The 16,066-nt window shown below is 38.5% G+C and overlaps 1 protein-coding gene across 6 annotated transcripts in view; it reads right to left on the reverse strand.

Annotated features, from left to right (window-relative positions):
* Positions 1–16,066, reverse strand: part of sntg2 (syntrophin, gamma 2) — a 99,632-nt gene that overhangs the window by 52,585 nt on the left and 30,981 nt on the right. For 4 of the 6 annotated variants that reach the window (XM_038729367.1, XM_038729369.1, XM_038729368.1 and 1 more), the window contains exons 5-8: positions 12,247–12,290; positions 10,942–10,983; positions 9,755–9,842; positions 6,020–6,102 (exon numbers count right to left, since the gene is read on the reverse strand). In XM_038729367.1, the coding sequence (XP_038585295.1) occupies positions 6,020–6,102; positions 9,755–9,842; positions 10,942–10,983; positions 12,247–12,290 (257 nt within the window). The remainder of the gene's footprint in view (positions 1–6,019; positions 6,103–9,754; positions 9,843–10,941; positions 10,984–12,246; positions 12,291–16,066) is intronic. The other 2 variants (XM_038729370.1, XM_038729371.1) reach the window with 1 other exon arrangement.

Here is a 16,066-nt window from a genome sequence, read left to right on the forward strand (position 1 = left end):
CCACGAAAAAAATCATTTCAATATCAGATTTTGATCCATTCGGTCCGATAACATTTGGAAAGTCCAGAAGAGCCACATGATTAAATAACTATATCCGCATACAAGTTAGCAGAGTGCCCAGCTAACCAGAAATCTCTGGTGTGCATGCATTCATCCCGGCAATTTCCTTACAGCAGGAACTGGCTTTTTTAGCTCCATGCGCCACTGAGCAACTTTCATAGGAATTAACAGAGTCTTGCCTCCAACGCGGTATCCAGTTCTTATTTATCCATCCATGCTAGAGATGCCTTAAAGCCTTTCTCTTTGATAGCTGGCAAGTGAGTACTTAAATAATTGGTGAGTGTTTAAAATTACAGGCTTCCCACTGTGCTATGGTACTTAGTGCTATGGTAGTTTTTCAAATAATCTTTCTTTCTATGAATGGAACTAGTAATTCTAGAATAGAAAATTGTTGTGACTAGTCTAAAAAAATGTTTTCACATTACACATTGCTCTCTGCCCCATTGTTTGTATAAGAATATTGATTAGTGCAGCTTTAAATGTGTCCAACAAATTCTTATTTATAAATCTAAGATGAGAAAATTATAATTTTTGTTCAAAGTGAGTCAGCAGCAGGAGAAAGAAAATAGATACTGTCCACCCAGTTCATCTCTTACAATGCAGAATGTGCAGATGTTCTGTAGTATGTCTGAGGTCATTTCACCATTCTGATCCGTGCTCAACCTCAGGCTTAATGACCCTTTCCATTACAGACTACTTTATATGATGCAGCGTTGCTTAATGACATACAATGTAATTTTTTTTCTTTTAGGGGAAAATAAAGTTATGGGTTGCCCTACTTTCCTGCAAATCTATCTGGAGGCTCCCCATCATCACACTCTGAACATTAAAGTGAATTCACAACTTATACTGCACTGAAAAAATAACAACAACAACACAGCAAGCAATTACTCTAAGAACAAAAACAACGAACCACTCACATAATAGTCCTTATTCGCAAGGCGAGAAGAATCTCACTTGACACGAGCAAAAACTTACTGGAGGCCAACTCTTGCTATTGTGTGTTTTTCATTGCTTAAGTTTATTTCTGGGTAAGGAAACCACCTAACTAATTGTCTTTGTCACTCCCATAGACTTCAACTAGACAATCAAATTTAAAGATCCCTTCTAAAGTCAGCTAAGCTACTACATTACTGTATTGTGAGAGGTGTATTGTTTTTGCATAGGTAGGCATGTGTCAGGGTCTATATTTTTCCTCACATAAACCAAGTACTTCTCCAGCCCCTGCTAGGGATGTAAATGGAAACACTTTAAATCTAGATTATCTATGAAAGGTTAAAGTGGCCACCTGCTGTCCCTCATGCTTTCTTTGAATAATTCATGTGAAATGATGAGCAAGAGATGCAGTCTTTACATTATAGATTACCATATTAATATGTAATTTCCTCAAGCCTTACCATTAAACCGGTGAAATATTGGCTTTGGGGGCAAAAATTAACATTTGCATTTTTTTTTTTTTCCCCCCATTCCTCCATATTCACTGTATGTAATGCCTGGTCAGAAGAGCTCCATATCAAGGCCAATCCCAATTTGCTTGATATTGCAACTTATACCGTTGTACTAACAGATATTTATTTGGTCATTACGAGTGCTCCCTGAGCCATTCTTCTGGGATGACCACATGTTTTTGGAAGCTAGCTGCTGAATTTGTCCCGTTGATACAAGCAAGTTCAAGAAACCAATAACAGCTTTGCAGCATGACACAGAACCAAAGTCATGATTTTGACTAGTTCATATGATTATATAATGAAGTATAACTGAGAGCCATCTACTGCATATAAATAGATTGTGTTTTTGTAAAAGAGGGAGACATGGTTGAAATCAATGTCAAAATCAGCGTTTGTCATTATGTGTCAAAATAATAAATAATCATGTTCTACTGCATTTCATCAGATAAAACTGTACGTCTCAACTAAACCTTCAATAATTTCTTTTGTTAGTTTCTAATTACAATTAGTGTGGAATCAATTTTCGCACAAAAAAACCCACTTGTTTTTACCCTTGTTTCCATGGATCAGTCACAGGAGTTGTCTACAAAGCTGGGTTTATAACATCCACAAAAGTTGCCAATATTCTCTCTAGCAATGTAACTAACACCCTGTGTAGGGTGGAAGAACAACAAGGAGAGTTTGGCTGAGATAAGTTGAATTTTCCCCCCTTGGCCAGTGGACCAGCTCCACAGCAGTCAGCTATCAGGGTTGGGACCCACACTTTAGACAGCCAAATACCGTCCTAGCATATATGCGTAGAGGACGTTATGGATTACTTCACATTTAATAACATGTCAATGTCAAAGTCAAAGTGGATTTGTATGAGCCACAGTCCACAAAGAGAGGCAGACGATCAGGCTGCAGCTGATAGTGCTGCTGCTGCTCGGCTAGTGGTTAGCCCTGCTGAGCTAGCTAAATGATAAAAGCAGACAGTTTCTACAGTCAATGAATAGAGTTGATTGGTAGTATTTTTGCACCTGCTGCCCTCCAAAGCGACGTGAAATGTAGTCACAAATACAGCGACATTCATTGAATCTGCTGACATCAACACGAAAGAAGGTTGGGTGTGAAAATGGGTAATTTCTTCACTGATTAACCTAAGAAAATAACAACAAAAGGATCAATGGTTTCTTAGGTAAATGTGTCCTTAACCTAAAGCTGTGTTTCACACCGACACCAATAAGAATGGGTCATGTTTTCTGTCGTTAAGACCTTACACACTCTTTGTCCATTATGGCAAGTTCCTAGAAAAATGTCAGTTACTAAATACATATTAAAACCATACAACACCACATTACTTTGCTAATTACTCAACACCAAAACCAATTATTACTTTTGTTATTAAAGGTCCAGTGTGTAATATTTCTGAGGATCTATTGACAGAAATGCAATATAAAAGATCCATAACAATGTTTTCAGTGGTGTATAAAGACCTTACATAATAATCCATTATGTTTTCATTACCTTAGAATGAGCCATTTCTATCTACATAAACAGGAGTCTCCCCTCCCCATGGATGTCGCCATGTTGCGTCGTCATATTTCTACAGCATTTCGTCACTACAGCTTCTTGTTCTACTTCTAGAATTCAGGAAGTGTAGACATTTCATCACTATGTTGAATACGTACTTTCAAAGAAGTAGTAGTAATAATATACAGCTAGGGTCGTCAAATAAGTTTCGCGTCTCAGTAGTTTTTTCAACCATTAGATGGTGGGTGACAACATAAGACATAATATTGGATCATTGACACAGTGTGCAGTTAGCTCAGTTGGTAAAGTGCAGGACCTGCATCTCGAGGGTTGTGAGTTTGATCCCACCTTGGGTTAATTTTTTTTCCCCCTCTCTTCAACAAATGGATTCTGCAAGCGACAGTTTCTCCTGCTCACATTATGGGATGTGCTGCAGTGTTTGTGTTTTGGCGTTTAATCCACATCCATTTGCTAAGGAGGCTTTTTCATTTTCCCAGTATCTCCAGGCAGAGGACATTTAGAGGAATCACATTTTCTGACGGCTCTTTCAGGTGTGCCAAGCAGGCTACAGGCTCTTAATTTTGTTCAGAATTTTTCAAAGTAAAAGCTCTCAGTTTAATTCCAAGTAAAGCATTACATTAAACAAGTTTCTTGCGCTTTTATTTTGTAGGCAAAACAACTAAAGAGGAAGTGATTATCTGTGTAACTATTGCTGCCATGACTGAGATCTATTTCAGCACTGCTATTAAAGTATTTATTTTTTATCTATTATGTGGTTTATAATGGACTGTGGTGCAGAAACAGTCACAACGTTACACACTCTTAGCTTACATTTTCCATGTTATCTGTCAGTGGCCAAGACACAATAAGATATGGTTTTACTGAATAATTAAGAAAATATAATTTCTTAATATATCTACCTAAAGAAACCTAATTTCTTTACTGGCTACTCTCTGCTGTCTTAGCCACCGTAGCTGTCTGACGCTCTTTGAAAGGGTAGGGGGCAGTGACACGCTGGACAGTTGGTTGCAATTCGCAATCTCACCACTAGATGCCACCAAATCTTATACACTGAACCTTTAAGCACAAACTGGAATGTGTAACTAACAGCCAGCCGATACTACTCACCATTCCCTGTGGCTAGGGCTAAGCTGCTCAGTGTTGCCAACTCCTCAATAAGGAAAGTAGCTATTGGTTGTCCTAAAAGTGGCTAGAGACTCCATCGCTTAATTTGCATAATTGGCCGTGTACATGTAATTGTGATGGACATTGTAGGAGAGGGGAATAATGTCATGGGAGAGACAAAAGTAAGTAAAACACCCTAAATATGTGTAGAACTACAACTTCTGCACATAGTTGCACATTCACATTTTGTTTGCAGTCTCAAAGGATGAATGAGGAAATCTCATTGGCTGACTGAGTGCGTGAGGACTGGGCTGACATTGCTTTTTGACAGGGGAGGGGCCAATAGGAGGACCAACTGCTCATTGAGTATAAGAACGATACGTGTTTTAACGACAGACTCTCCAAAAGTTTCCAATAACACCAGAAAAAGTTGCTAGATTTGTCGCTAGTCGCTTTTTTGAAAAAGAGTAGCTGCAAAGGTCTGAAAAGTTGCTTAATATAGCGACAAACTCGCTAAGCTGGCAATACTGGCTCCACTAAGCTAGCAGCACTATCCTCACAGTGAAGCCGCAGGTCTCACACATCCTCCAACTCTCAACAAAACCTAGGTGTCTCCTGAATGTCCTGAGTTATACTGAGATAAATAACTAATGTAATTACTGAATTGGAAAAGTTATATTTCTCTAACAAGTTGTGTTAATGGCAACACTGTTTTCTACCTCCGTAGGTTTCCCCACTTATTTTGCGCAATCAAACCTCTTTACAGAATTAATAGACCTTTTTCACAGCGGAAATTTTGACTTGTCATAGCAGGGAAAGCACAGTGAGCCAGCTTGCACAATACCAGGACCATGGAAATGGCTCATCTAAATGGAATGCAGTCATTTTTATCAATCATATATGTGATCTTCCCTCTATGACCAGCCAAAATGTACTACTGTGGAAATGGTCTATTTGCATCTCCCCAACTCTTAGACTTCGATTTGCTGCGCCTGTAAAGGCGGGACAACTTACACACCTATATCAGATATATTTATACATAGACTTTTGTGACCTCACATAAATCCCAGCATCAATCCGACCTACTTTACCTCAGCAAGGGGTCTAATGAGCCTGAATGACAATGATCATATTTTGCTTCATGAAGACTTGCATTAATGAGAACAAGATTCTGGTACATTTATCTTGTGATTGTCTATCAATAGCAGATCCAGTTCCAGATGAAAGATTTCTTTTTAAATCTAGATGACCATGCCTATACTGAGGTACATTTACAGCAGCTAACCAGAAGGAAATGCTGGCTGTTTCACCTGAGTCTTACACATAAATTGCTCATAGATAAGTTTTGTGTTGTCTTGTAATGTATATTTATGCCAGATAAATATGATAAGGAACTTAATTAACAGTGCAATAAACATTCTCTCTCCTACAGTTAAGCTAGTCTAAGGGTTCTGTTATGTAGGCACTACAGGACAGGCTCTTCGAGCAAGAGGATAATTTGTCAATCTGAATGACACCAACAACCTTAATGGACTCCTAATGGGCTTAAAGCACCACCATGTTTAAGTGACAATTTAGCAATCATACTGTATGTACACACTCAATATTGACATACTAGTTTTTTCTTTAAACAGACTTTAAAAGGGGATCTAGCCCATCAGATCAAGATCCTCATATTGTATGCTGCTATTTATTTCCTATATTGTTTTAGACCTTTACCCACTTAAATGCTGAACATATAACTCCTGATCGCCTTAGCATAGTCAGTTGAAATACACTTGAAACTCTAAAACGATCTGGTTACTGATTGGGAGACAAATCAAAACACAGTACACTCAACATTAGACATGCAATATCAGGTAGAGCTTTCTTACTGTGTTGTTTCCATTTAAATGTAAGCCACTGTCAAAGAGTGGAGAGGATACTCGGCTGTGATCAGTGGACGGCCCAGGAGAACCTGAGAAAGGAAGGAATGATTCATGTTCTATACAAAAAGGTTTCTGAATAATCACTATCAAACATTTAGTCGAACTTCATGTCATGTCTGTTATTTTATTCCTTCAGAAACAAAGACAAAAATTGAAGAGTTGCACCTGAACCTCAAACACCAAGTTCAGAGTGTCCACAGTTTATTATTGACGTAATTTTGCTGCCCTGTCTTTAAGCCGTGCAGTGTAGATCACAGACAGCATCCAGAACTGAAAAATGCTGATTAGCGTTAGAGGGCCTGCTCTCTGATTCAGTCACACTGTAAAGTGTGGTAAACAGCTCCTGGTCTCTACTGCTTGTCATTTGTGCCATCGTAAAACAAAAGGAGAATACAACTTGAACCTTTTGACTTTCAGGCAACAAAGCACAATTCACCGGCCAAACGCCCTACAGCAAAACCTGAGCATTCTCTGCACTGACGCCTTCCTATGAATGTTAACTTACCCACAAGATAAAAAGGCTGGATTTCTCACAGCTCTCAGTTTGAATTTGGATATATGTGGTGTTTTATCAACGGAGCTATAAATATTCATGCCATCTATTAATATTAATTATTTTTCAACAACTGTGTGCTCTTCATAATTAGGTAAATTGGACAAAATGATTATATTTGCTGATAGTGACTGAGATCATTTCTATTATATGGTGTTCAAAGTTATTGCTTCCAGCTAAGTCAAAAGACAACAATTATTGGTGGCTTAGCAGTCTGGATCAGTTAGTATATAACTCACGACTGAACAGATGAAGCTCCAGATATAAATTCAAGTTCCCAGGTGCTACATGATGCTCCCTATCACATTTTTTGTTGGCTTTGCTAACAAAGAGGTAGAGGAAATTTTGTGTAATTAGCTTAGTTTATTATACAGACTTGAAGCAGGGATACCCTAAATCTGTCCGAAAGGTTAAAAATGTGCCTACATGAACCTCTAAAGTTGCCCAGTTAAGATGTTTAAGATGTTACTTGCCAGACAAGACGTGTTTGTTACCTGTGGACAGAGCCAGTCTGGCTGTTCCCATACTTTGTCTTTACACCAAGTTAAGCGATCTGTCTCCTGACGGTAACTTCATATTTAACAATCTCAGCAATAAAGTGTATTTCAAAATAGACTTAACATCAAGCATTTCAAAGTTAATTTGACACAAAACATCTTGAGCTAAGGTAGTAAGGTATGGTTTTTCCTGGAACTGTCAACCTCATTTTATGGTCTTCCTCACCAAAAGGTTTGCTCAGTTGTCATGGAGATAGCTCAGTGCAAACTCTATCCACCGAGGAAAACACGGAGCTGTGGTTGAAAGCTCAAGAAAAAGCTGGTCAGCTGAGGAAAAATATTTATCAAAATGTTGATCAAAATACCTTTTAAATGATAAGAGGGCAATAAGTCATGGTATTTGTTATTTTACATCACAGTAACAGTATACATCGCAACACTAATTGTTTTGTAAATTATATTAAGAAGTGGTTTAAAATAATAGTAATTCATCACAATTGATTCTTTTATTTGGAACTTCCATACAAATAAAAACAGCATGGTCACTCTTCTTCTGCGGCGGTTGGCAAACCAGCTTAGAGGTGCTTTACTGCCACCTACTGTTGCTCACGTAGTGCCTTTTGGTCACAAAAGCTCCTATTTGAACTGAAGCTAATCAGTTTTTTGTTTTCTTTCCTGACACTGACTGATTTGCGGTCGCGCACACTTCACGGTCAAGAGCGTACTGTCATAATAGACTGTTGCACAATGTTGTGTGACATATCTCCGTTTTACCAGAGACGTTTTAAGAGACTTCAGTTTTATGCTGTTAGCTCTAGTACAGTAACTTCACCACTGATAACAGTGCTGTTTTATACCACTTTTCATATATAGCTTTCTACATATTTTAATAGTATTTACTGTTGTTTGTACATAGTCTTTTGAACATTCCAAATCCAAATGACCTCAGTGTTTTTAAAAAGCAAGCTAGCTTAGCCAGTCAGCTAGCACACATCATACAAAACATGTTCTAGAGTTATTTATAACATTACAGTATTTATTTTATCTTACAAAAGGACAAAAAAAAATTGAGTCCTTTATAAACGGAAATAAATACTTTGTAAACAAAATTCAATACTTTTAAGGCCCTATTTTGAGAATCTTAAATTCAATGTTTTTGATACTTTTAAGACCCTTAACAAAGATGATGCATTACAAACTGTGCCAATGGTATAGTTTTTTCTAGCTCCTAAATGCCAGCAGTTGCCTCTCCCCAGTTAAATAAAAATATTAGTATTATTAAGCAAAGAAACAGTTCTTTAATTTCAGTTTTTACTTTTAACTCATGGTTTCATGTATAAGTTCTTTTACATTTCTGTTTATTCTGGAGGGACGCAACGTTGGCAGCACTGTAGTGAAACCAGGCCGGCAGTTCAGCAACAACAGAGATATGTGTCAGATGTCGCGAGAGTGTGCCGCGGAAATAGAGACAGGTCCTGATTTGACTGCCTGAAAAATGCCGTTTTAGTGTCAAAATATCATTTCTCCCATTCGCATGAATAGACTCAGGACCTGGCGCTAGTCTCCTAAAGGGCATAAGCAGTGGCAAAACCCACACAGATACAGGAAATTCCTCTACAGTGCGATGTCTCCTTTCTGACGTCTCTGCCCAATTATATAGCAGAGATAAGGGATAGCTCCAGTGGTGGAGATGCATAGATTGCCAAATCTCTACCAGAGGACAACCCCACTGAGCACCAATCAGAATATAGCAATATTTGAATTTGTATCTGATGATAGTTGTTTGTGTTAATAGTTGTTTATGTTGAAAGGCCACTTTCACTTAAATAGGGCTGCAACCATTGATTAATTTAATAATAAACTAATCTGCACATATTTATTTTGATAAATCATTTGGTTTATATAAAACTTCAGAAACAGTCTTGTTTTGTCCAACCAACAGTCCCAAACCCAAAACTATTCAGTTTACTATAATATTAAGACAAGGAAATGAAGCAATTGATTACATTTGAGAAGCTGGAGCCATCAAATGAAAAATTACTTAAACTATTAATTTTCTGTCAATAAACTGAAATTGAATCTGTGCAACTCTACAATCAAATCTGATCAAACGACATGCGCATAGTCCTAATGTACCTAACAAAGTAGCCGATTGTTTGAAATTTCTAACTCGTGATTTTGGAAGCTATTTCAGGTGAGCAACCACTTCCAGGGTGTAGTAGGTTATCACTCTTCTACTTACTATTAAAAAAATAACACGAAGTAGTCCCACTTACTTTAAACAGTGCTCTATAAAATTGCCCAAATTTCTAGTTTACCTTTTGTCTTTAGAGCTGCTTCAAGTTCTCATTTCCTGCCCTCTCTCACCTGCATACCTCATTTCTCACCTTTTACCAGCTCCACATGGATGATTTTAGAGTCTGTGTTTTCATCTCTTCAAGCTGCTGAAGGTAACTACAGGAGCAGGGGGACTGCAGCTCTGGGTGTTTCTGACATTACTGCTTGCCTCAGGCCACTGAGCATGACAATTTATTACTTTGAAATAAATGCTCTTCTACTGAACTGCTTTAAAACTCAATGAAATAGAGTTTATTGTGAGCTTGCATGGCATTAAATCTACAGGACTCTTACCTAAAGGCAGTTTTAGAAATGATGGAACTTCTCGCAGGTACCGAACAGTTATGGTGACCTCATCTCCTGCAGTGCGCAAGAGGTGAACCTGACAGGAGAAAGACAGGGAGAGGGAGATTGAGATAGATAGCAAGAGAGAGCGCGATTGGGAGCGATGCATCAGATAAAATCTTATCTCGTATAAATGAAACAAGCCATTTATGTCAAGCTGTATACAGCCTGAGCAAACAAAATATAACAGGAGATGAGTGAAGAATATGTAATCATACGTTAAAGCCTGACAGTAGTGGCTTCACTTAAATCATTAAAAGGTAATTCTCTCATAACAGGCAGCAGCACAGTGACAGCTGACACCATAAAGTAATTACGTTCTGAGTGTCTGATTATCTGATGTCTAAGTGATGTAAAATGTGTCCTCAATGATGTCAAGTCATAGTTTCAAAAAGGTATTCAAATAAGGTTAGGTTTAAATGATAAAATATTAAATCTTTCTATCTTCTATGCATCTTGGAAAAGAGAGCAAATAAAAGCACAAATGAGAGACTTGACTGTCACATCTAATATGCAAGGTCACTTCTACAAACCCTAAATGCACATCTGCTATCAGATCTCTCACTATCTACTCAAACATTGTGTGGTATCCCTGAAGTAGCCTTCCGACTATCTGTGTGTGACAGCCTGCCATTAAAAAGTCTGGATTTTGTTCAGAAGGGAAACTGCTCATTATGTGTTTTGATGCTCTGGAGGTGAATGTAGTGAACAGCTGTTTGGGCCTGCACGAGGAGACAGAGATGACAGACATGGGAAGCTTGTTTGTGTTTGTGTGGGAGATGGGGGATGGTGGCAGAGAATAAAGAAAATATTTAACAAAGACAGACGCTAAATTGGAGAGAAACTGACCCAAAAAAAAAAAGTCCATGCATAAAAATGCTTCCAAATATTAGCGCCCTCAATTCCTGTGCAGCTTCTGATACCAATCTACTCATTTTCAAACTTTTCAATTTGTCACAGTGTAAATCAAAAGGAAAACAGTCTCCTGCCAGCATGACAACTCCGATTGTTCAGGCACACCTCTGTGTTGATAACCACTGGGATTTGGTATTAAACCTGGGAGAAGGATGGAACAGCAATGGCTGATGCGGCTGGGTATAGGCTTTTTACAAACAGTTAATTACAAGTATACTCACAACTTCCTCGTGAGTACAAGGTTCTACATTTATTCCATTGACCTAAAAAAAAAATACAACAAAGAGTGGAAAGGCACATAAGTAAATACATAGTGGACAAAGTGTGCAATTTAAAATAAGAATTATTTCATTACTCAAAATTAATTTAAAAATTTTACACGCACCACCCTCCAGTTTCCAAGCCAAGTCCCTACAGACTGCTTCCCCAGCAGCTTACACTGTAATTTAGCTGATCAAGAGGGATTGGCAACCCCTGGTACTCCTTCTACCAGGGTCCAAAAGTAATAGGTAGGTGGCTTGTTAATATCATGGATGGGTTACCGAAAAAGCCTAGTCCAGGGCTCCTGGACGGACCATCTGTATGATGTGACTTTACATGTCTTGTTGTGAAAAGACAACCACATAGAGATGCAAAACCACCACTACAAGACACAAAACCACCACACCACAAATAGACATAAAACCACCACACCAAAAGAGACACAAAAAGACAACACCATAAGAGAGACAAAATGACCACACCACAAAATATAAATTGCAAAACGACCACACCAGGACACAAAATGACCACAAAGAAAAGCAAAAAAAAAAAAAATACACCACGGAGACGCAAAACGACCACATCACAGAGACTTAAAACGACCAAACCAAAGAGACGCAAAAAGATCACACCACAGAGACATCAAATCATCACACCACAAAGAGACATAAAATGACCACAAACAGACACAATACAACCACCAGTCACAAATAAATATGAAACAGTGGTGCTCCAAAGGTGGAAGCAATTGCAAATCTCTTCATAATATAATTCATAATAACAGCCAATATGAATGTTAATATTGCTTGGCTGTCCAATGAACCTACTTGATATTCTAGATAAACAGCAAATCCAATAAACCTGCCAGACAGATTCAAATTAACTTTTTAAAAGATTAAATGAATATCATTACTAAAAATACTAGACACTTCTGGGTTTTGATGATTATTCTAATTGACAGACACTATTATTTGTTGGTGACCTCATGATTAGTCCACCACAGAATCTGACAATGACGTATTTGTTTAGTTAAATTGAAATTGTGTGTTATGATTGAGCAAGAATATATCTGACCACAATATTAAACTCTTCAAAAGACCATAGAGACATTAAAAGTCTCATTTCATCAAAATCATGCAAAAATATTATCTTTGTTTTTCCTAAATGAAATTGTGAGGGCTGAAATTTAGATGTAACAAGTTGCCACTCTTGGCAATAACCCGACTCAACCTTGAAGCAAATAAGTCACGAACTGATGTACCAACCTGCAACACAGCGTCCCCGACGAACAGCTTCCCCGTCTGATCGGCTGCAGGCGTAAATTGTCAAGTGTCAGAGGTTAATGAAAACATTAGAAAATAATTGCTCATTTCATACATGGTAATGTGGTGCAAAGAGCAATCAGTGTCTCCGTCTGACTAATCTCTGGCAACATCCTACAGCTTACGAGAAAAAACACAGGAAAGCATGAAATTTGAAACTAATCAGGATATAAACTCATTTGCAGCGGCACGGGAGGAAACAATGAATGCTCTGTTTGTGAAAGATCTGTAAAGCTCTGTGAAAAGGGCTCTTAACATCCTCGGGGATATGAAGACATGATTGTCTCTTATGCAAAAAGGTATTAAGAGTGATGTGCGCAAAAGAAAAATTACAGAGAAGTGATTCACTCGCATGACACTGTGATATTGCATCCTAACAGGATACTGAGAGGTCACCAGTTCTTACAATTTAACTGACTAACATAATTTAAGTATTTCTCTTTCATCTAGCCAATAGCATCTAGCCAATTACTTGTCCAATCTGGCCACTGTTAACTCCTTCATAGAGTTTCTCCTTACTTCCTTATTTAGAGGCAAGCTCAGGAAATATTCTGTACACCAAATTAACAATAAATGCTGTATATGTAAATGTGTATATTTTATTTCCCCTTTCTAGTGTTTTAGTGCAAACTATGTTACCTCCTTGAAAACAGTGTATCTTTTACTTAGTGTCTAGTAGGTGTACATAAACAGCCCAACCAATGAAACTGATTTTAAAGCAAAATCAACAGTTTTGCTATCTTTCTGAGAGCTGGAAGAGAGGATTGATACCAATCTCACGTCATGGAGTCAGGACATTATTTGGCCTAGTCTAGCCAACATCTCTAAAGGTAACTTAGACACAAACACAAACATGTGTCCCGTTTGTTGAATTACACCTCACTGGCCCACCGGTGGACCTGTCATTACAAACCCATGCTGCAGAGTTAAATCCATTTAAATCCACAGAACAATATTTTTTAAATTCTACTGAAGATTACAGACTTTCCAAAGTCCAAAAACCTAAGGCTCAATTTTGGGGAAATGTGTATAAAATGATGCACAACACATTTAGAATATTTCCATTTGGAATGATGCAGCCGTCAAAAACATTCCTTGGCTTTGAATATTTTACATATATTTATTGTGAATTATTTGCAGTATTTATTATTTATTATAGCTACTTAAGGGAAATAAAAGGCCACTATCAAATGGTTTTCAAACTCCTACTGTAATGTAATCATTTCTTTAAGGGGGTTAGGTGCTAAGACTATTTCTTGGCAAACAACAGCTGACCACTTTGTGTAGCCTCGTGGTGTCAATAAAATTGCAAGGTTTGGTACTTTCATAAAGGCACATATCCGTCAATATACTGCATTTGCTTTCACTTGCCAATCCGGCTTTCCATAACCAGCAGCGTTACAGAAAAAGGCTGTTATGTAAAACAACACCAGAATGCCAGCTGTGGCTTTTCACACAGACATCGTTCCGTCTCTGTTACTAACAACTTTCCAAGTAAATCTGACCTCCCTTTTGAGCTCCGTACCTTTCATACAGCGCAGTGAGCCGGCATATTGACATAGTGTCATCTGCGTAGCTGTGATAAAGCAACAATATTGTAATTTTTTGGCCTAGAGGGAGCATTTACAAGTTGACTAGTAGCTGTCGAATCAAAACCTGGGGGGCTCCATCTCATGGTGATCTTCACAGATTTATGGTCACCAATGGCAACATAAAATGTGCTTTCATCCCTCACACAAGGGACTTCTTCAGTTCTGAGAGACCGTTAGGGAAACTCAGCTATTTAACTTCTGTGGAGTCATATGCCAAGATGACTGATGTTGTAATGACAGTTGTTATGGTCGTTAAGGTCAAGTCTGAACGACCATCGTTGGCATCTACTTGAAGCTAAACGTGAACATTTGTTTCATTTCCTGGGAAGGGATGAAAGGACAGCATTGTAAGTGGGGGACAAGCGGTGTCGCAGAGCCCCTTCCCTGTTAAGCGACGGCTGCTCAACCCGGGTGTAAATGGCTTCCTTGACACCTCTATCAAACCAGTTATCCTCTTTGTCTAAAATGTGCACCTGGCAGTCCTCAAACAAGTGTCCTTTAACCTTCAGATGTAGGTAAACTGTTGAGTCTTGACCTAATGAGTTAGCCCTTCTGTGTTGAGCCATGCGTTTGTTCAGTAGTTTGGTTTCTTCTAAATATACAGTTCTGAGTATTCCTCACTGCATTAGACCAACACATTCTCACTCCAGACTTGTCACATATTGACGCATTGGTCAAGGCCCTTTAGCATCGCTTTTTAATGCCCTGGGTACACCTTTAGCGTCATTTTTAGATGTTTAAGGCTCCGTGGTCAAGTTAGCAACAACTATGCAACGTCCGGTAGTTACATATGCAATGTCCGGTTACACTTTCAAAATAAAACCCTAGCATTTCAAAACATCGCCATTTTGAAACGGCACGTTATTAAAGTTGTGAAACATTGCAATTTGGTAAGGTTTAGGCACAAAAACTACTTGGTTAGGTTTAGGCAACAAAAGTACTTGGTAAAGGTTTGGAAAAGATCATGGTTTGGGTTCAAATAACTATATACATTCTTTTCCCTATCCCCTGTAGTGTTGGTGTTCTTCCTGGATCTCGTGTCTGTTTTCACAAAGGTTCATTTAGGGTATCCACCAGCTGCAAGTGCTTCAGGTGGTTCTGTTCCTTCTCTGGTATGTTGTCAGCTCAGTGGTGCAGGGTTCTGATGACCCCTAGCTTATACTCTGTGGGTGATGGGAATCGAAAAGTAGGTTTTTGTCAGTGTGTGTGGGTTTCCTATATATTTCAATGTGCAGGCTCCAGTCCTCTTTAATGTGTACAGCACAGTCCAGGAAGGCCAGACTTTTGTTGTTGACATCATCTTGTGTGAACTTGATGTTACTGTCCACAGAGTTGATGTGTTTTGGGAAGGCTTGTACTTCCTGGGTTTATTTTGACCCATGACCCCATACCTGTACAAGTGGCTCAGTGCTGTTCCTCTGAAGGAGTTCAAGGCTTTGTTTTTCACTTCTTTCATGTAAATGTTGGCCATAACAGGGGATACTGGTGAGCCCATGGCACAGCCATGCTTTGGCCTGTAGAATCCTCCGTTGTACTGGAAATAGGTGGTGTTTAGACAAAGGTCCAGAAGTTTAGAGATCTGGTCAGGGTTAAGGCTAGTTCTGTTAGCAGTCGTGTCCTTACGGTTTCTACTGCCTCCATGGTGGGGATACATGTGAACAAGGAAGTCACATCATAGGACACCATGGTTTCATCTGGGAACTTTGTTCACAAAGTCAACAGTGTTTTGGATATGGTGAAGTGGTATGCCAACCACAGGGGCTAGCACTGTAGATATCTGTTTGGCAATGTTGTAGATGACTGAGTTGATACTGCTGATAATGGCCTGAGTGGGGTTCCTTCTTTGTGTATCTTTGGCAGTCCATATATACAGGTGCTGGTCATATAATTAGAATATCAAAACGTTGATTTATTTCAGTAATTCCATTCAAAAAGTGAAACTTGTATAATGTATACATTCATTCCACACAGACTGATATATTTCAAGTGTTCATTCCTTTTAATTGTGATGATTATAACAACTAATGAAAACCCCAAAATCAGTATCTCTAATATTGTGAAAAGGTTCAATATTGAAGACACCTGGTGCCACACTCTAATCAGCTAATTAACTCAAAACACCTGCAAAGGCCTTTAAATGGTCTCTCAGTCTAGTTCTGTAGGCTACACAA

Source organism: Micropterus salmoides, unplaced genomic scaffold (assembly GCF_014851395.1).
Source record: "Micropterus salmoides isolate LMB-PRFRI ecotype aquatic unplaced genomic scaffold, ASM1485139v1 Ms_hic_scaffold_19, whole genome shotgun sequence".
NCBI classification, from domain to species: Eukaryota; Metazoa; Chordata; class Actinopteri; order Centrarchiformes; family Centrarchidae; genus Micropterus; species Micropterus salmoides.